The 19,713-nt window shown below is 44.3% G+C and overlaps 1 protein-coding gene across 2 annotated transcripts; it reads left to right on the top strand.

Annotated features, from left to right (window-relative positions):
- POLR3C (RNA polymerase III subunit C) lies at positions 1 to 17,671 on the top strand. 2 transcript variants are annotated; one of them, XM_054984593.1, is made up of 15 exons: positions 1 to 56; positions 1,590 to 1,767; positions 6,065 to 6,320; positions 6,417 to 6,602; positions 7,555 to 7,640; positions 8,501 to 8,605; positions 9,385 to 9,477; positions 10,787 to 10,867; positions 10,990 to 11,041; positions 12,312 to 12,372; positions 13,527 to 13,677; positions 14,710 to 14,811; positions 14,931 to 14,980; positions 15,650 to 15,799; positions 17,450 to 17,671. In XM_054984593.1, exons 2-15 carry the CDS (start codon positions 1,621 to 1,623, stop codon positions 17,526 to 17,528), a joined length of 1,599 nt encoding a protein of 532 aa, XP_054840568.1. In that variant the 5' UTR covers positions 1 to 56; positions 1,590 to 1,620; the 3' UTR covers positions 17,529 to 17,671. The 2 variants fall into 2 exon arrangements, with proteins under 2 accessions (XP_054840568.1, XP_054840558.1); XM_054984583.1 differs by having other exon boundaries at positions 6,396 to 6,602.
- The last annotated feature ends 2,042 nt before the right edge of the window (positions 17,672 to 19,713 follow it).

Genomic DNA, 19,713 nt, shown 5'->3' with positions numbered 1-19,713 from the left:
CCGGGTTTAGTTACCATGGTACCCAATGGGGCTTGAGGCCTAATCCTTGAGAAAATGTGAGTAGAAAGGGAAAGGGGGGATTAATTGAGAATAATTTGAGGTAGGCGAATGTGAAGGTAAACTGTAGAATTATTGGAGGAAGTGGGTAATGGTTGTGGCTCCTGGGTCCTATTTTTTTGTTTGAAGGGAAACGCTATTTATGCTGGAACTAGGGGAGGATATAGAGGCAGTTAAACGGGGTGGGGTGAGAGCTGGAAGCAAAAACCCATGGATTCATGTATGGGGGTGAAACGCTGAGGGCACTATTCGTGGGTACTTCGGAGAGACAATCGCACAACCCTATGAATTGAGTGTCGCCTTTGTAGTACATGATGCTTTATTGCAGTGTAGTCTGATCGTATTCAAGACTATTTATAAATAGTAGTATTTAGCATTGATGGTCTAGTTGCTTTGATTCAGCCTAACCTACCTCACTGAGTTGTTGCAAGGATAAAATACTGGAGGGGAGAATGATCATGTGAGCTGCGTTGGGTACAGGTTGTTGTTGTTGTTGTTGTTTGAAAAAACGGGATAAATATCTTCATATGTGCTGTAAGGCCAGTTGTTGAGGTGGGGTGGGGACTGAGATAGTGGCTTGCTTAAGGCTACCTAGTGAATTGATTGGATGTTGTGTTATTGTGATCACTCACAACTCAGTTTTCATGAGTGGATAAAGCAATCCAGAAGGTGAATTATCATAACTGTGCAATATCCAACAATGTATTAATGCAGCCATTTTCCTAACTCCTGTGATGTATCATCTCCTAAATTCCTTTATTTCCTACCAAGTTAAAAATTCATGGATATAATCTTCTTAAAAAGCAAGATTATTGTTTAAATTTTGACATATTTTGAAAGGAGGGTGAGGAAAATCATGTGTTATGTCTTACCTATTCCAGTGAGCTAAGAGGCAAGACCAGGGTATAATAAATAGGGAGATTTATATAGCAGCACATGTGTAGTGATATTTTCATTTTAATCTTGGCTTATGTAGTTCACCTGCTTGACTTTTGTTGTCTTAATCTCTCCTACATCCTGGAGGTTTAGAGTTTATTAACAGTGTTTTTGTTGAGGTGGGAGATCAGTGTAAAAAATCAGAATAGCCTCCATGTTTATTTGATACATTACACAGAACACAGAGGTAAAGGCTTTTCCTGTATTTCAGGTAGCAGATGAGCAGCAGCATTATTGAAAACTTCCCCCAACCTAGAAAGCTAGCTGGGGAAGGATCAGGCACTACTCCATGATGTACTCCATTTTGGTTTGCAGAGGTAGAGTTTAAGTATGAAATCCCTCATCTCCCTTCCTCACATAGCCTGGAATATTGCAGTCAGGAAAAGAGTAGCCAGTTGCATTTATTAGATATTATTAGTGGGTTACCTGACAGTGGTAAAATATGCTAAGGTAAAGCACAGACTGTTCAAGAAAAAAGTGTGTAATCATCTGCTGGCGTTTAGAGTCCTGACAGTTAAAGTTCATTCTTGACTTCTGAGTTAATATTCCCAGTGTTGACCATCAGTTGACTGTATGGACATGATCTCCCTTTGCAGAAGCCTGGACTGGTAAAATTTCACCAAGAGGATGACCCAGGCTGAAATAAAACTTTCTTCCCTCCTGCTGTGTGAACATTTTGGTGAGATTGTGGAAAAAATCGGGACACACCTCATCCGCATGGGTAGCCAGCCGTTACGAATGATAGCTCACGACACTGGAATGTCACTTGACCAGGTATGTTGAACTAATGTTTAAAAACAAGGCGAGCAGAGGGGGGATGCAGGAAGGGAGAATGAAATCAAGTGCTCCCTTATGCTTCCCCCTGCCCCAGGTTTGATGCTGAAAGACTTACAAGAAAAATAGTGGGTCAGAATACCCTTCACTTTCCATTCCATAGGCAGTTGTTCTGGGAGGGGCTGTGGCTAATGCACCTGCTTGGCATGTGGAAGGTCTCAGACTCAGCCGCCAGCATCTCTGGTTAAGGATCTTGGGTACCAGGTTTTAGGAAAGACCCTTTGCTGTCTGAGACCCTGGAGAACAGCTGTCAGTCAGACTGCATGGTACTGAGCTAGATGGAACTGTGGGCTGACTCAGTATAAGGTAAGATCTGTTCCATGGATCTTCCCAGAAATATCCGCACCAATCAGATCAGGCAGAGACAGATTCAGTAAACGGATTTTATATGTCCATAATAAGTGTGTGAGGTTAAGAGTATAAGGAGAGTTCTACTGGATCAGACCAGTGGTCCCTCCAGTATTCTGTTTCACACAGCAGCTAATCGGTTGCCCTTGAGGGCACAGAGACCAAGGCCTTCCCCTTGTGGAGCCACCTAGCACTTTTTTTGACTGCAGTGTTTAGGAATGGAAGTACTCATTCTCCTAGCAAAGATATAAAGTGCTTCCTTTTTGTAATAAAACTAGAGAGAACAGTCAGGAAATGGCTGAATCTCAGGAAAAATTAGGACCACAAGAAATGCTGGTTTTGTTTTTTTAAGATAAGGAACTTTGTGCATACTTGCTAGGCTCTCCCCCTCCCCCTTTCTTTTAACTGAAGGCTTTAAGCTGTGATCCACTGAATCATTCTGTGTGATCACGTGTGACATTAACTACTAAAACATAGCATTTGTAGACTTTCAAAGTCTGTGCAAGGTGTAATCATTGTGCAAGTCAATTCATAAAACCACTAGAGGCATTAATAGCCTTTGGAAAAACACTTTTAAGAACCTGTGTGCTCCAGGTATAAGGAAAGACCTCTCCGTTACTTCTAATAGCTGCATAAGATAAGAAATTTTAGCATGAAGTCTTGTACCTGCCTGTCCTCCTTTACATCGGGTCATCTTATCCATGCTGGTCTTCTCCCTATAACTTGCTGGCTTCTAACTGCAGCTGACACAATTTTTCTGACAGATTGCAGTTTGAGGGGCATGCAAACAATCCTGTATGCATCTGGCTGTCTATGAGCAGTGAACAAGCATGTGAAAGATTTTTTAGAGGGCAACGATACACCCGGCTGTTGCATGGATCAGCCTTGGAATGGACAGATTGACACAACTCTGAAATGTAAGATTTCCTGCAGTTGGCTGTGTGACTGCATCTTCTTGCAGAATCATTTGGCTGTTTGTATAGAGTACACCTTTCCAGGAGACTATGGGGCCACCTCATAGTACAGAAAATTCCCTCCTTCTTACAAACTGCAAGCAGCAGTCTATATAACATAACATTTGAATATCGGTAAATGTGAATCTAGGGGCCTTGGCCTACCATAGCCCCTGAACTTGGCTTACTCCATGTTTGCAGACAGCTGTGTCCCTTTCATCTGTCACGCTATTTCTGCAGAGAACGCACAATGAGGATTTGTCTTTCTGCGTTGTGTGCAGCAGCTAGAAGTCCTCTAGCCTCTTGGTGGTGTTACAGTGAAGTATGCAGGACAAACAAACAAAATCTGTGTATTCTTTGGGAAGCCCATGGTGCGCTTAAAGAGTTAAAATGATATTTATTTGTTCTCGATGCAGAGAGGGCTGGCAGATCATTAGTGAGTCATACTATATAATCTTGAACTCTGCTTCGAAAACAGTTATGGACAAAGGTTGAAATGTAGTTGAAGCTTTTTTCCCTTGTTTCTTTTTTTTGTCCCAGTTGCGCTGTAGCATTCGTACCACAAAAGCCTTATACCACTTCCCATGTCCTTAAACTGTTGTCTAGCCAGAGCAGTAAGCCATCTCAAAGTGCAGAAGAACTCATCTTTGATCAGTTTTTTTGAAAATGCTGCATTGTAAATGTACAAAAAACCTGTGCTGTTTTTATTTTAAATGAGTTCCAAAGTGTTTAAATATAGCACTTGAATAAGCTAGCACAAGTACACAAAGTTCTTGACACTACCTATTGCTTTTGCTTAAATGAACATTGATATGGTGCCAAAGAGCTGGCAGTGAGTCATGGTATGTTCAACATAAACCGAGCTGCCATTATTACCTTAAGCGGTAACGATCCTGACATCATGGGAGGAGAAGCTGGTTTATATTTTTTCTCTCTCATGGAATATATTTATACACTAAAAAACCTTGGTGTATGCATACACACATAACAAACGTCTCTGAAATATTTATAGCATGAGCAGGCGAAATCTTTATCATGTCATGTTGGTTCTATACATGAGGACTATAGAGCTCTTTTCTTTTTAGAAGAAAAAGGCCTGAAATGGTGACAGTTTTAGCACATGGCTAGATTTTTCAAAGGGGAATGACCAGAGATGCTGCCTGGTATGTCCAAGCATCATGTGTCTGAACCACATTATTCACAGCAAGTGAGGAGAAAATCTCTAGCATACTGTATAATGTGACAAGAACTGGTTTTGCCCAGGTATACAGAGGTTTCCTCCTGCACCTCTTGTGGATAATCTTGCAGAGGCAGTATTCGAATGAAAATGTACTGAAGACATTAACTGCTCACCTCCAGTCGGCTTATGGAGTTCAAAGTATTCTACATGCATGGACTGTATTGAGGATAGTTTCTGGTGGGTAACTGTGTTGGCCTGCAGTAGAAGAGCGAGATCCAGTAGCCCCTTAAAGACAAACAAGATTTCCAGAGTATAAGCTTTTGAGAGTCAAAGCTGGAGCTTTGTGCAATTTACATCTTAGGCAGGTGTGTTGCCTGATGATTTTTTTTCTTTGGTATTTGGTGTCCAACTTCACTTTTTTGTACCAAGAAGCTTTCTTGGCCATTTAAAAAAAAAAATCTACTGTGATCGATGGCTTTTAATATGCAATATTTCCTTCATCTTAAACCTTCAGCTGTAGCTCTGGAAAGTGCCAAAGCTGGTCAGAGCTAATGTGGTGTAGTAGTTAGAGTGTCAGACTAGGTTCTGGACCCGAGTTCAAATCCCCACTCTGCCATGGAAGCTTGCTGGGTGTCCTTGGGCCAGCCACACTGTCAGGTTTGTTGTGAGGAAAATAATGTAAACCACTCGGGCACAAAGGCAGGGTATTAATGAACGAAATAAAATAATAATTTTATTCCGAGTTTTGCTGCTTCTGGATATGGAGGTGTCACTATCTTATGGATGAAATTGCTGCCTTTTGCACATGGTTAGGAAATGAAAACAGTCTTGATTTATTTGTAAAGAGATGGCAGCGTTTTGTAAGAATTTGGAAACAATATAATGTTTGAGAGATTTTCGTGATCTTATGAGGCACTGCTAGCTGATGTTTTGTTTTGTCTTTTCTATATACTCATTCTACGTAACTTGTTTGTTTAATTTTTATTCCACTGTTTCGCCAAGGGATTCAGAGTAGCATACATCGCACACATGCATTTTATTTTCCCAACAATCTTGTGAGGTAGGTTTGGCTGGGAGAGAGAATGAGTGGCTCAAGAGCTTCATGCCAGAGCAAGGATTTGAAGTCAGGTCCCCTTGTTTCTAGACTGATGCTGTTATTCAAGCTGACTTTACGTATAAAGAGAGAGAGAGAGTCTAGCACCAGTAAACTAGAATATAACAATTAAAATCTTTTAAAAATAAAAGAGAAGGTATATGCTGTATTGGCTGCAAGCACAAGAAGTAAGCCAGGAAGTCCCAGCTTTGAATGCGACTTCATCCATCCAGCTTTCTAGCAACTCAATTTTAAGCATGGCTGTACCCAAGGAAAAGAACAGTTGAGGCAGGCTTAATTCTATGCTGGATTGGGCAGTTCAAGGCTTTAGGCAGGATGCTATTCTCTCAGCTTCTCTTCCTATAGTAATACTGATCTACTTAGCAGGATTGTTGTAAAGATGACTGTGCATGAAATAGGGAGAAAACGTTATGAGAATCGTAAGAATAATTGAAATTAAATCAATTACAATTTTGTCTGTTACTGAACTGGTCAGTTTTTGTTTTGATAAGAGATGGTTTGGGTTAGGATTTCTGTTGGTGGAAGACAGTTGGTTTTGATTGTTCTTTCATGTTCATTCCAGCTGTCTGAATCTGTCTTCCTCCAACTGAACACAGGCTTCCAGATGGTGCATCTACTGAGATCCCCTTCCTTCTCTTGCAGGTTCGGAAGGCCCTCTGTGTCCTTATTCAGCACAACCTGGTGACATACCAGCTGCAGAAACGAGGCTTAGTGGAATATGAAGCTCAGTGCAGCCGAGTGCTGCGGATCCTCCGCTATCCCCGGTACATCTATACTGCCAAGACCCTTTACAGCGACACAGGTGAGCTAATTGTGGAAGAGCTTCTGCTGAATGGCAAGATGACCATGAGCGCTGTGGTGAAGAAGGTGGCTGACCGGCTGACAGAAACAATGGAAGGTGAGACATTGGATGGAAGGGGTTCAGCCCTGGGAAGTTGCCTCTAGCAGAGACCGAGACCAATAGAGGAGACAGACCAGCTTTCCTTTTCCTCAGATGGGAAGACAATGGAGTACAGCGAAGTGTCCAACACCTTTGTGCGTCTGGCAGACACTCACTTCATTCAGAGATGTCCATTGGCCCCTGAGACTCCAGAGCCTTTGGAGGCCCCGCCTCCTCCTGCACCCACACTAGTGTTCAACGAGAAGGACATGTATACAGTCCCACGTCTGAATCTCATAGGTAAGGGAACCGCTGAGAAATCCCTTGATTGGTGTAGTGAGTGACTGCTAGCAAATTTGTGAAAGCCAGCACTATGTCGTGGTTAGAATGGTGGACTGGGATCTGGAATCAAATCCCCACACTTACTGGTTGACCTCTGGCAGTCACATGCCCTCAGTCTAACCCAAATGTGTAAGAGAGAATGGTGCATGTTGTTTTGAATTCTGAAGGAAGGGTCAAATAAACACATACTAGGCACATTATGCGGAGAACTGCATCAGATCCCATAAGCTATGGAAGTAGGAAGAGACTGTGAAACCAAGAAAAGCACCTTGCAGCTGGTTTCAAGAAAGCAGGGAAACTGCAGACCATACTCATTTTGGTAATCCTTGAACTGTCTCTGTTTTCCCCAAAGATTATTTTAGTGGGGTAGCTGTATTAGTCTGTTGCAGGAAAACAGCAAAAGTCTAATGGCCCCTTAAAGATTTCTGGGGGGTGCGGGGTGTTCCTCCAAAGAACCTTTGGAAATAAAACCTGAGATGCTAAGAATTTTTATACCTAGCTTGCTCCACACATAAAGTTACAGTTTCCAGGGAACAAATAATGACTTTAAATGGTTTTAACAGCTGTATTGTAGCTTTGCCCTGAGGGAACTGTCATACATATAATCCATGGGCAGTCCTGATAAGCTAAGCAGGGTCATAGTTGGATGGGAGACCATCAAAGGTGAATGGGGCTGCTGTTCAGAGGAAGGCAATGGCAAACCATCTCTTAACATCTCTTGCCTTGAAAGCCCCATGAGGCAAAGCTTTGTGGGGTCACCATGAGTCAGTTGTGACTCAACAGCACTCTTTACTTACTTTACAAACTGTTGGGCAGGTAGGACCTGAGCATTGCTCAGCTAGGCAGGTTTATGACCCTGGCTACTGCTCTGGCCCTTTTGAAAAGGCAGATACTGTTTTTTGACCCACAGGGAAAGGGAAGAGGAGGCACTCTGACAATGATGACAACAGCGAACACAAGGCAAAGCGGCAGAAACCAAACACAGACAGCACAGAGGTACTGAAACCTTTCACGGAGCGGGCTAGGGTGCTCCCTCTAGGACCAGATGCCAGAAATTATTACTTGAGTTATTTCAGTGCAGCTTCTCCAGAAAAATTCAGTTTGAAGTAGGTTATAGACTGTAAAAATAAAGGAAAGACTATGTAGCTAAAAATAAACAATAAAGCTAACGTATTTCTTGATTTCTGTGCCCCTCCACCCCTGCCTGCTGACATCTTGTCCACAGATCTTTAAAAGTCTTTTAGTGACAGCCCATTTTCTGTGAGCTACTTTCAGGACGCCATGGCCTTTAGTTTGCAATACCTGAACAAGGCTGTCAACGATAGGATGTTTTGGAGGTCATTCATTCATAGGGACGCCGTAAGTCAGAAATAAGATGACTGCACATAACACATACGCACATTTTCTCACTTTCCTCTCCCGCCCCTCTCTTAATGGGGACAATTGGCAGTGCCATTTCCAGTTCTTTGAAAGGCACAGCAAAGTCCTTCGTGGTTTCATGGCCATATCTTGTGTGGGCTGGAAGGGGAAGGAGGTAATCCAGGCTGTTCAGGAAGTCCTACCATAAGGCAAGGCAAGTTGGCAGATTTTGGATGCTGTTCAGGGTGTCTATGGGAGAGGGAGCAATCCTACCCAGTGCAGGGCACAATTACCTACTTTGGTGTAGCTGCCTTTTAACTTCATTGGGCCTTGTGCCAGGCAAACTAGATCTAATTTATACTTGTTGCAGGATTCTGTACTTATTGCAGAATTTGGATGGGAGAGGGACAGTTATCCAGGTGATATTGTGAAATAAATGTTAGATAAACCAATGCACTCTTTTTCTACTTTCTCCCAATCCAACCCCATCTCCTCAGCCTCCAGCTGACGATGGAATCTACTGGCAGGTCAACATTGACCGTTTCCACCAACATTTCCGGGATCAAGTGATTGTTAGTGCTGTGGCCAACAGGATGGACCAGGTGTGCTGGAGTTTCCTCTGGGTACCCACAGTATGGGTTATATGCTCACTATGGGGATCCCTCACTACGGGAATCCCGTGGCTGTTGATGCCAGGATTTCCCCCACCTTTCTGGGATCCCCTGCCCTCAGATAAAATATCCATCAATTACCCAACAAACAGGTGGCCCCACCGCAGAGTGGACATTCAACAGAATGCTGTGGCCAGTCCCAGCTGTCTGTTGTTTTCCCTCCGAAGGACAGGTTTCAGTCAAGATCTCTCCTTCAGCCATTAGAAATTCCAAGTCAGTCTGGGCTGAAACTTTGATCAGGTTCTTGCTAAAGTTGTCCATCTGTGTCTAGGCCATAGCACTTCAGACTGTTGGTGGTGGCTCATGTGAGGGAATCCTCCTCCTTATGTAGAAGACTAGTATGTCGTGACGAAGGGGTCTAGCATATTCTTTTCCCTGAAATGTTTGCTTTGAATGTGGAGGATTCTTTTCTTTAATGGAGAAGCAGTTCCATCATGTGAGTGCTTTGCTCAGACATAGACCATCTTAGTGAGAAGAAGGCTTCTGTGTATGGATATCCCATTGTGTCCCCTGCACCAGAGCTGCTTTGTATGCAAAAGATCTCATTATGAATCTCTTGCATTTTCCAGAGAAAGATCCAAGGTAGCAGAGCTGGGGGGAAAGCTGCTGGCAGCCAGTAGTGAGCTAGATAGCCCAAGAGTTTGGCTCTGTACAAGACCGTCTCCTATCTGTATGGTTAAGTGAGATTCTTCTCCTTCCTGCCCCCACAGACCAGCAGTGAGATTGTGCGCACGATGCTGCGCATGAGTGAAGTTACCACCTCCTCCAATGCACCATACACCCAGCCGCTGTCTTCAAACGAGGTGAGCATCTGCTCAGACTTTTATGGAATGACTTAAAGGGTTCCAAGCTGCCACACCAGAATAGCAAGTATCAAAGAACTATGGCAACTAGGTCCCTCTTTCGGTTCTGTCAAAGGATCATATGCACTAGGAATATTCTAGCAGCTCCAATTTTGCAGACAAGTGAGGCCTTGTACATCTTGTGGAGAAGCTAAACTGCCTTTCTGGGATGGCTCTTAAACCATAATCACCAGTAAAGGTGGGTAGGATACAAGGAAGCTGGAAGCTATTCTGGATCTGGACATAAGAGCCAGATATCAGGCCAGTGGTTCTTCTAGTCCAGCATCCTGTTTCACACAGCAGCCAACCAGTTGCCCTGGAGGGCCACCAAACGGGGCACAGAGGCCAAGGCCTTTCCCTGGTGCTTCATCCTAGCTCTGCTATTCAGAGGTTTTCTGCCACTGGATGTAGAGATTCTGAGCACCTGGGAAAAGGTTTTGTGCGTCCTGCTCTGCCAGGATACTTCTTCCCCTTCACCACCCTGCTTAAGAAATTATGGGGTGTTTGGAAGGCAACTTGTGATATGGCACAAGTGTATCTTATTGAGTGCTTCAGCTCCTAGGCAAGGTATCCCATATACCATGGTTGTTTCAGGATGACTGGTTAGGTTTTGCTTTCTGTATTACATTTCTGTCTTCTCTGTGGCTCAACAGTAAAGTGTATGCTTTGCATGCAGAGGGGCCCAAGTTCCGTTCCCGGCTTCTTCAGCTAAGGGATTTCAGATAGCAGGTGATATGGAGTGGAGACACTCCCTTTGTCTGAAATCCTAGCTGTTGCCACTGAGATGAAAAGCAAGCTGGGCCAGTAGACTGAATACATATAAGGCAGCTCCTTGTGATCCTCTGAAGAGATCAGGGCAGTTACTACCTGTAAAGTATGGGGAAGTTGAGAAAATGTGACTGGCCCAGAATGCCAGGTCTTTCCAGGCAGAGTCTAATGCAGAAACCGCTACAGGTTTGTGCTCCAGCTCTGATCGATTGCCTTGCTTGCTGTTCACAAAGTACCCCCAGGCTGGATTAGCTAGGGGTGGGGAGGGGGGGACAGTCCTCTGCCACATTTGGCTTGCCTGGCCTTTGAAAAGTCGCCTGGAAATTTTGCATCAGTTGTTATCACTGTCTGTAGTTAACAGAGGTCTCTTATCCTATATTTACATAAATTTGAGGAGAGGCAGTACTCGGCTGAGAACCTTTTGTATCTGCTCTCTGCTTAGAATAGTCACAAGACATCTGTACCTTACTGGTTTCTTTCCCCCTCTCTCTGTCTTTTAAAGATTTTTCGGTCACTTCCAGCTGGTTACAACATCTCCAAGCAAGTTCTTGACCAGTATCTCACCCTGTTAGCAGACGACCCAGTAAGGAATTTACCTTTGGGGTGTTTATTATTTTGAAAAAATACATTAGGAATAACATGCTCTTTTATTCCACGCTTCGCAGACCTAACAAACACTGTCTACTCATTTACCTCTCCCCATAGCTGGCATTTGTTGGGAAATCTGGCGAGAGCGGTGGCGGCATGTATGTGATCAGTATCCTTTTTGGCTCAGCTCTTGGCACGAGAACCAGTCCAATGAACACAAAGGAAAACGTTGCATATGCATGCAGAGGGTTGTTCATGGTGGCGTGCTTTCTCTTCTGTACTGGTCACAGACTTTTAATGCACTGCAGTAACAGTTTTTCTCCCTGTGGGGTGCCACAGCCACAAATCTCCAACTAGGCTGGAAGTAACTGCAGCTGCAGTGCTTGGCTGGAAGTAATGTGACCTGTGAGCGATAGAGTTGTGTACACTGGCAGCAAGTGTTGGGAGCTCATGTACTCAGTCCTAGCCCTGGCAAAAGGATCAGGGGCAAGAAGGAAGGAGAGCTGCGGGGGCTACAGCAGCCATAGCCTGGTGGCAGAGCATTCTGGAAATGCTGCACTCCCATCAAAGGCAGGGCATGGATGGGCATCTGAAGAGAGAGTTTGTGGTTTGGGAAGTACTGAAGTCCCCTCAGAACAAAGATAATGCAAGGGAGGGGCGTGGCTCAGTGGCAGAACATCTGATTGGCATGCAGAAGGTCCCAGGTTCAGTCTCAGCCTCTCTGGCAGTAGGTGATGAGAAAGACCTGTCTACTGGAGACCCTGGAGATCCACTGCCAGTCTGAGCAGATAATACTGAATGTGATGGACCAAGGGTCTGATTCAGTAGAAGGCAGCACCATGTGTGTTCATGTGTGGACCAGAACTGCTGAAACAGGAGAATCCATGCTCTCGTGCTTTTATGGATCAGTTTGTGACCATCTTCCAAACAAATAACATTGGGGGTTTTTGCTCGGAGGGGGGGGCAATTTTTTTTACTGACCCACCTGCTTGTTAGAACTAGTTACATGTCCACCTAAAACAAACAAAATGCCAATCCTCATCCAGTTTAGAAAAACTTCTTTGCCTGAAGATGGCTTCATTTGGCCTGGGCAGTCAGGCAAAACAGCTGTTCAGCAAGCTTGGCTTCAACTGTTGGGAAGCTGGGAAGTGAATCCAAACCCAAGTTGTGTTGTCTGACACTCTTGGGGTGGATGAGCAAATAGCTCAGAGGTATCCTTGCAGAATTGGAGAGAGAGAGACCGAAATTTTGAGCTCATACAGTCCTTCAGAAACTCTAATCTGAAGGGTGGAAAGAGGCTTGGTGGCTCAAACTGGACTGCACCAAATCAAGGTTAAGGAAATAAGATTGCAGTGCAATGTGATATTGCTCAGCACCCAGACTCAGTCCTGCCTGCCTTTCCTCTGTTTTTTTCCCCTCCTTAACCTTCTCCCAAACAGACCTTCACAAAGCCTTGGCATCTCTGGCCACTGCAACACTGGAATCGATAGTTCAAGAAAGGTAAAGAGAAATCCTGCCTGAACGTGGTCTTTCTGACTTGGGGATGGAGGGCTTGAAAACGTTGCCTGGAATGAAATGGCAGGCATATGAAGCATGACTTAAGTTTTGGCTTAATTTGGAGGTGCTACAGTTAATTTGCTTCTTGCTATAAACTCTGTATCATTTCCAGAAACTCCTATCCGCTGCAGAAAAGACATCCTCTTCAACCACTGTGGTGCAAACAAAATGCTATGTCCTCCCAGAGGGTGCAATCAATACACCATCTCATGCTCTCTCTCACAGCTAATCGCACTGTATTACAATTGGTACTGTTTTCACTTCCAGTTAGATCTCAGATGCAGAGGAGTTAGCTGTGTTAGTCTGTAGCCGCAAAATCAAAAAGAGTCCAGTAGCACCTTTAAGACTAACCAACTTTATTGTAGCATAGGTTAGATCTCAGATATTTTGTTCTATCAACTCCATTTTTGTTTAGCTTCTCTATATGCGTTGCAGTACTCTTCCCTCCCATATCTAGCATGCATATCTGTATATTCCTGTTTTTTGGTTTTCTCTCCTTCAGGTTCCTTTCCTGCATAGTTTATATGCCACCATACATGTTGGACTCTATATATAAATCATCTTCCTAATCTAGTCTGTGGGGCAGGGTGCAAAATAAAATTCTCCCAGTAGTCTTACAAAATGTAAACTAAAACAGAATAATATAAAGCAACTGAGATAAACAAACACACATAAGCGTAGTTTTAAAATAAATTACACCGTGATTATTCAACTGTAACATTTGAATTCCTCAGATTTTAACATTTTGGAAGGGCTCGCTGCCTTCCAGAATGTACATCAGAATAACATGGGGTAGCTAGTAAATATATGCATAATTATCAAGGTGGAGAAGGCCTCCTTTTCTTGCTTTGAACGGAAATTCATCTGTGGAAAGTCTGCCTTTTGTTTCTGAATTCTTCACTAGGTTTTATAGATCCATTTTGAATTTTTTTCCCTTTAACCTTGAGGCCTAGAAACTTGAAATTAAAGACCAATTGTATCTTGGAAGCTTGTTGATATATTATTGCATGAGGTATGCAGAGAACAATATTAACCATTGTAGGAGCGTTCTTGTTTTGGGTGAAGCATTTCATGGCTCTCCTTTCCTCCCCATCTAGGTTTGGATCCCGCTGCGCCCGCATCTTCCGTCTCCTCCTGCGGAAGAAGCATTTGGAACAGAAGCAAATAGAAGACTTTGCCATGATCCCTGCCAAAGAAGCAAAGGAAATGATGTATAAGATGCTGTCGTCTAATATTGTCTCCTTGCAGGTACCCGCCTTTTTTTTGTGGCTGCTGTCCAAGACTGATCCAAAGAGGCTGTGTAAGACTGGAGTTCCTCTGCTCGTTAGGCACGCACAGTGTAAGCTTTCCAATCTCTGAAGAACTAAGTGGGAATTAGAATCCCTTATAAGGTTACAACTTCTCTGCAGCCCTGGAGCCCAGCTGAGAGAGAGAAGAGCCTGCCCCAGGGGTTCCCCGTTCTTCTTTTCCACAGAAGAATGAATGGCTGTCTAAGTACTGTGCATGCAGAAAACACGGCAGGGGTGAAATGTGACACTGGGTAGATTGACGTCTACCAGTAGGAACTGGGGAATCGGCAATATGTGCAGAGACCCATTATGTTGCTAATAAGCCTCTTGCAACAGAGACCCCTTTCTCACATTCTCCATAGCGGCTAAAAGTCGCAAACTCCTAGATCAGAATCTCACTTCTGCCCTACATTTGGAAGGCAAGTCACTCTCAGCCCCCCACCCCACACACACTCTAGAGATGGTAGAAATGTTGTCTGTAGTAGAAGCAGGGCTTTTTTTCTGGGAAAAGAGGTGGTGGAACTCATTGGGTTGTCCTCAGAGAAAATGGTCACATGGCTGGTGGCCCCGCCCCCTGATCTCCCGACAGAGGGGAGTTTAGATTGCCCTCCGCGCCACTGAGCAGCACGGAGGGCAATCTCAACTCCCCTCTGTCTCGAGATCAGGGGGTGGGGCCACCAGCCATGTGACCATTTTCAAGAGGTTCCGGAACTCCGTTCCCCTGCGTTCCCCCTGAAAAAAAGCCCTGAGTAGAAGGCCTCATTCCCTGGCCTATCCATGTAACAGGGCTGGGAGATATTTCTGCCTGAGACCCTGGAGAGCTGCTGCCAGTCAGTCAAAAGAACTGGCCTAGATGTATCTGTGGTTGGATTCAGTATAAGACAATTTCCCATCTTCCTAAGGCAATCTACCAGCAGCATTGTGATTACTCAGATATAAAATGCCAAGTAGTATCATTAAGGTAATGATGAATGTTCTCTTTCATACTCAGGAAATCCCTAAGACCCCTGACCATGCCCCATCCCGGACTTTCTACCTGTATGCAGTCAACATGCTCTCATCAGCCCGGATGCTGCTCCACCGTTGTTACAAGGTATCCCACGTCTTTGGCTGATTTTTCTCAGTGTAATCTATCCTTGGTTTTCGCCTTTATCCCACCTCCTGCCTCCGGAAAAGCAACTATGAAAATGCTTATATTCCTCTTCATTTCAGAGCATAGCCAACCTGATGGAAAGACGGCTGCATGAAACCAAAGAGAACAGGTGAGCGGAGCATCCCAGGTAGTTAGGATAAGAACTCGCCAGCCAAAAGTTTCCCTCCCAGTCATATGATTCACATGGACTTCCCCAGGATCTCCCCCTATGCTGCTGTAACGCTGCTGTGTAACATCACGCAACTGGTAGGAATCTTGCAGATTTTCAGTGTGGCATTTCAGAGCAGTATTTAAAGGCTTGCTAAGGTCAGCAGCGGTTCTGTCACAAGGTGATGAATTCAGGGTGTCCTTAAGCGAGTCAGCATGAGTAGTCTGACCTTGCATGGCACAATTAATGGGCAGTTCTTCTCTGAGAGCTCTGTTGAAACTAATGGGAGCTGAACATGGGCACTGATCCTTGGTGGACTGTTCCTCAGGTTAAAAAATGGAGGTCAGGTTCTCAACCTCAAACACTGCAACATCTCAAACCAGCCATGATTAGACCACAGTATTCATGTAGCCTTAGGGGAGGGGTCTTGGCTCAGTGGTAGTGTCCCAGGTTTGATCCTAAGCACCTCCACTTTAAAAAAAAAAAACAGACAAGGAGTAGGTGACATGAAATACCTCTGCTTGACCCCTGAAGAGCTCAAGTAGACCGACTGTCCGAGTAGACAGTACTGACCTTGATAGACCAGTGGTCTGACCCAGTATAAGGCAGCTCCATGTATGTCCATCCCAGGCGTCTGCTGGAGAAATCTCAGCGGGTGGAGGCCATCCTTGCATCGATGCAGGCCACTGGCGCGGAAGAGGCACAACTGCAAGAGATTGAGGAGATGATCACAGCCCCTGAGCGTCAGCAGCTGGAGACCCTCAAGCACAATGTGAACAAGTGAGTGGGGAGAGAAAGGGGCGGGAGGGGGCTTCTGCCTGCTCTGCCGCAGGGAGCTGTAAGAGCCAAAGGCACTCAGAGTTGCAAAAGCCCAGAGCTGCAGCTTTAACTTAGCTTGTAGTGGAATGAAGTGGCAGAGTGGACTATGTAGCACTCCAGACTGCAGCGGGGGAATATCACTTTTGGATGCTCCTTTAGGAAAATAGCATGCCATAGGGAAAAAGGTTTCTAGGCATCCCACTCCTTCCTGTGCCAGTGTTTTTACTTGCACTGAGCTTTTTTTTTTAATGTAGAAGAGAATTTAAAATGTGATTTCTCTCCCCCACCCCATCTTCTGAAATGCTGCTTTCCTATCAACTGCCTTTTTCTGCAGCAGGTATAGATTAGACCAACCCTAAGCAAGGTCGGCCTTGGTTAGTAATTGGATGGGAGACCTCCAAGGAAGACCAGGGCTGCAGAGGCAGGCAATGGCAAACCACCTCCGATAGTCTCTTGCCATGAAAACCCCACCAGGGGTCGCCATAAGTCAGCTATGACTGGAGGGCATCACACACACACACACACCTATTGCAGCATCCTATAAACAAAGTCTGTCTCTCCCAGTTGACCCAAGGGAACGTTTATTTTCTTAAAATGGACCTTTTTAATAATACTCATTATTTTGATGAAGTGTGTCTGGTTTTGGCAGTCTCTCTAACACGTTGGTTAGCCACTCCTTGAAATTAGGGCTGGATCCCGGAGTTCCGTTCCACTAACATTGGTACTTTCTCCTGTCACAAATGGTGGGAAGGGTCTTTGGGCTAGGGGGAAAGCGCTACTGTTAGCAGAACAGAGTCATAGGCCCTGCTTTGCCGCCACCCCTCCCCCAGCAGCTGTTTCCTAGAGTTGGACCCACACACCAGCATAGGGGCTAAGAGAAAACTTTCAAGTTGCCTGTTGATAATATTTGGAGAATCACGAGAAAAGGTAGCAATAAACAACAATAGTGAAATCCTGATAAAATGCTTCATATATAGACCTATCTATATATGAAGTCTTTATTTCATCAGGATTTCATATATAGACCTATAAGAGCCCTGTGGTGCAGAGTGGTAAGCTGCAGTACTGCAGTCCAAGCTCTGCTCACGACCTGAGTTCAATCCTGGCGGAAGCCAGGTTCAACTAGCCGGCTCAAGGTGGACTCAGCCTTCCATCCTTCCAAGGTCGGTAAAATGAGTACCCAGTTTCCTGGGGGTAAAGTGTAGATGACTGGGGAAGGCAATGGCAAACCACCCCGTAAAAAGTCTGCCAAGAAAATGTCGTGATGCGACATCCCCCCATGGGTCAGTAATGACTCGGTGCTTTACCTTTTATATAGACCTATACATAAAGTGCTAGTGCCATCAGGACTTTGCACTAGGACTTTATGTATAGGTCTATATATGAAGACTGTGTATTGATGATGTATTGAATGGCAATTGGAATTAGGAAATAGCAGCAATAATACTTTTGTAATTTTTCTAAGTCTTTTTTTCGTCAGGATTTCACGATCGTTGTTTGTTGATAATATTTGGCAAAAGGTTTCATCCAAGGCATTGTTCAAGGCTCCAAATTAAACCCCTTTATACATGGCAAAGAATCTGTACTAATTGTCTTATATTTTCCTGAAAGGATCGATGCCAGTGAAAACCAAGTGGATGAGACAATCTTCCTCCTGGAGTCATACATCAACAGTACCATGAAGAACTGAGCAGCTTCCAGACCTCAGGCAGCTGGGGAATGGCACCGTCTCTCCTCCTGTGGAGGGCTAGTTAGAGTGGGAGAGAGAAGCTTTCAGTCAGTGCTTGGGCCTCTATTTATTTATTGTACATTTGCTTACAAGAAAATAAAAAGAATGTATTTGTTGATGTAACTAATTTGGAAGGTGCAAGGAAAAGGTGAAAGTGGAGGGAATGTTCCAACAAACCCCACTGCAATCAAAAAATGATCTGACCCATGCGGCATCTTTCATGTGGCCACCATTTTTTAGCTCAGAGAGCTAACTTTTAACTAAGGAAAAAATGTCTTTTTACCTCTGTGTGTCTAATTGCACTTCTTTCAGGGATGGCCTCTGCTACCTCCTACATATCCCTGGTAAATCACTGTCCTTACTTTGCCACCAATTCAGGAATTTGAGTGATACCTTTAACAATCATTTGTATGAGTAGTCAGCTGTAATGGTGTTCTTCAGCCCTCTCAGTGAAATCTCTCAGGCAAGATGGCTGCAATTTCATTTTAAGAGCACAAGCATGCAGATTTATTATTTTTAAAGAGCCTGGTCTTCTCATTCAAGATTAAATAGCTGAAGAAGCGTAGACATTCTGAAAATCACACCATGTCCGTTCAAAACATTTTAAAGCCTAAGCCAGAAAGCAGAGATGCACCACGGCTGCCTCTCTGAAGTTGATGTCACCAGTCAAGTTGATTCAGAGGAGAGGAGGTGGTCCTTTATGTCGCCCACTCTTAGGCCGCTTAGGATTTTTGATGCCAAAGCCACCACTAGGAACAGGGCCCAGGACAAACTAGAAACCTGCAGAGATCTTTTAGAACTAGCAAGATGTGCTAGTCAGCAGTGACCACCTGTCAACAGTAGAACAGTGGTTGCAGTTTCCAAACACTTTGTGTGAACATATTTGCACAGAGCAAGTTTCAGTGATCTAATCTGGATGTCACCCAGATGTGGATAACAGGCATATTCTGTATGTTGCAGGAGAGGTTTTATTTGCTTTGTCAACTGGTAAAAAGCAGCCTGGACCACAGATGACACTTGAGCCTTCATACTATAAGAAGCTGGATACAAGAGCACCTGTTGTTTGTAAGCCTGCAGGGGGAGTGTAGCCTGCGTGTGAACACCTAAGCACAACTTATTTACTGATCACTTTTATAGTTCACAGTACAGGCCTCAGTGACTAGCCAAATTGTAATAAAAGCAAAGCCATTCTAATACTGTCTTCTGTTTTAAACCATTTTAAAATGGTACACAGAGGTAGCAACAAATTATTTGAAAAAGAGGGAGAAGAGTGACTTACCTAATTGTCTACCTTATGGCTTTGGTGAGATTTGAACTGGCAACTCACTAGCTCACACACTGTGCTAGTCACTATGCAACATAGCTTTTGAACGTCTGTATTTTAGTTCCTTAAAATACTGGACGGGGAAACCAAATGGTCTCCAGTGAACATTTGGCACAGAAACTGCGGTTGCTTCAGGGAGGATCCTAAAAGGTGGAAAAGTGACCTACCAAGGGAATGAGGAAGGAGACATGAAGTAAGGAGCCGTGATGAATAAAAACTGAAACATGCTGCTTGTTTAATATACACTGCTTTTATTGCCATCACCACAAGATGAAACAAATCTGTTGCTAACATCGCCATTCTCTGACATAATCCATAGTGGTGAGCAAAAACCAGTCACTGGATTAGAACTGAATCCTGCATTATTTACAGATAGGAGTTCCTAGGGGTGCATATTCTGGCAAGGCTGCCCCATGGGGACAATCCATAATTTTTGTGACCTGTGAATCAAAGGGCAAGTTGTGATAAAAGTTACACTGCTGTGTATCTGTAAAAAGCTGATCTCTCCCTTTCCCTGTGTGTATGAGGGAGAAGAGGTCAATAAGAAATGGCTGCTGTTAATTTGCTTTAGCCTTCTGACTAAAATCGATCAAGCCAGTTTGGTGTAGTAGTTAGGAGCAGAGGGGCTCTAATCTTGAGAACGGGGTTTGATTCCCCACTCCCCCACTTGAAGCCAGCTGGGTGACCTTGGGTCAGTCACAGCTCTCTCAGAGCTCTCTCAGCCTCACCTCACAGGGTGATTGCTGTGGGGATTATAGCATACTTTGTGAACCCCTCTGAGTGGGTGTTAAGTTGTCCTGAAGGGCAGCATATAAATCAAAT

This window comes from Eublepharis macularius, chromosome 1 (genome assembly GCF_028583425.1).
Source record: "Eublepharis macularius isolate TG4126 chromosome 1, MPM_Emac_v1.0, whole genome shotgun sequence".
NCBI lineage: Eukaryota > Metazoa > Chordata > Lepidosauria > Squamata > Eublepharidae > Eublepharis > Eublepharis macularius.
Note: the sequence above shows the minus strand (reverse complement) of the source record. Positions and strands in the feature narration are given on the sequence as shown.

Coding starts and splice junctions, on each gene's coding strand:
- POLR3C (XM_054984583.1), top strand. CDS start 1,621: ATGACCCAGGCTGAAATAAAACTTTCTTCCCTCCTGCTGTGTGAACAT. Junction 8,606..9,384: donor TGGCCAACAGGATGGACCAG/GTGTGCTGGAGT, acceptor CTGCCCCCACAG/ACCAGCAGTGAGATTGTGCG. Junction 11,042..12,311: donor TGGCGGCATGTATGTGATCA/GTATCCTTTTTG, acceptor TCTCCCAAACAG/ACCTTCACAAAGCCTTGGCA.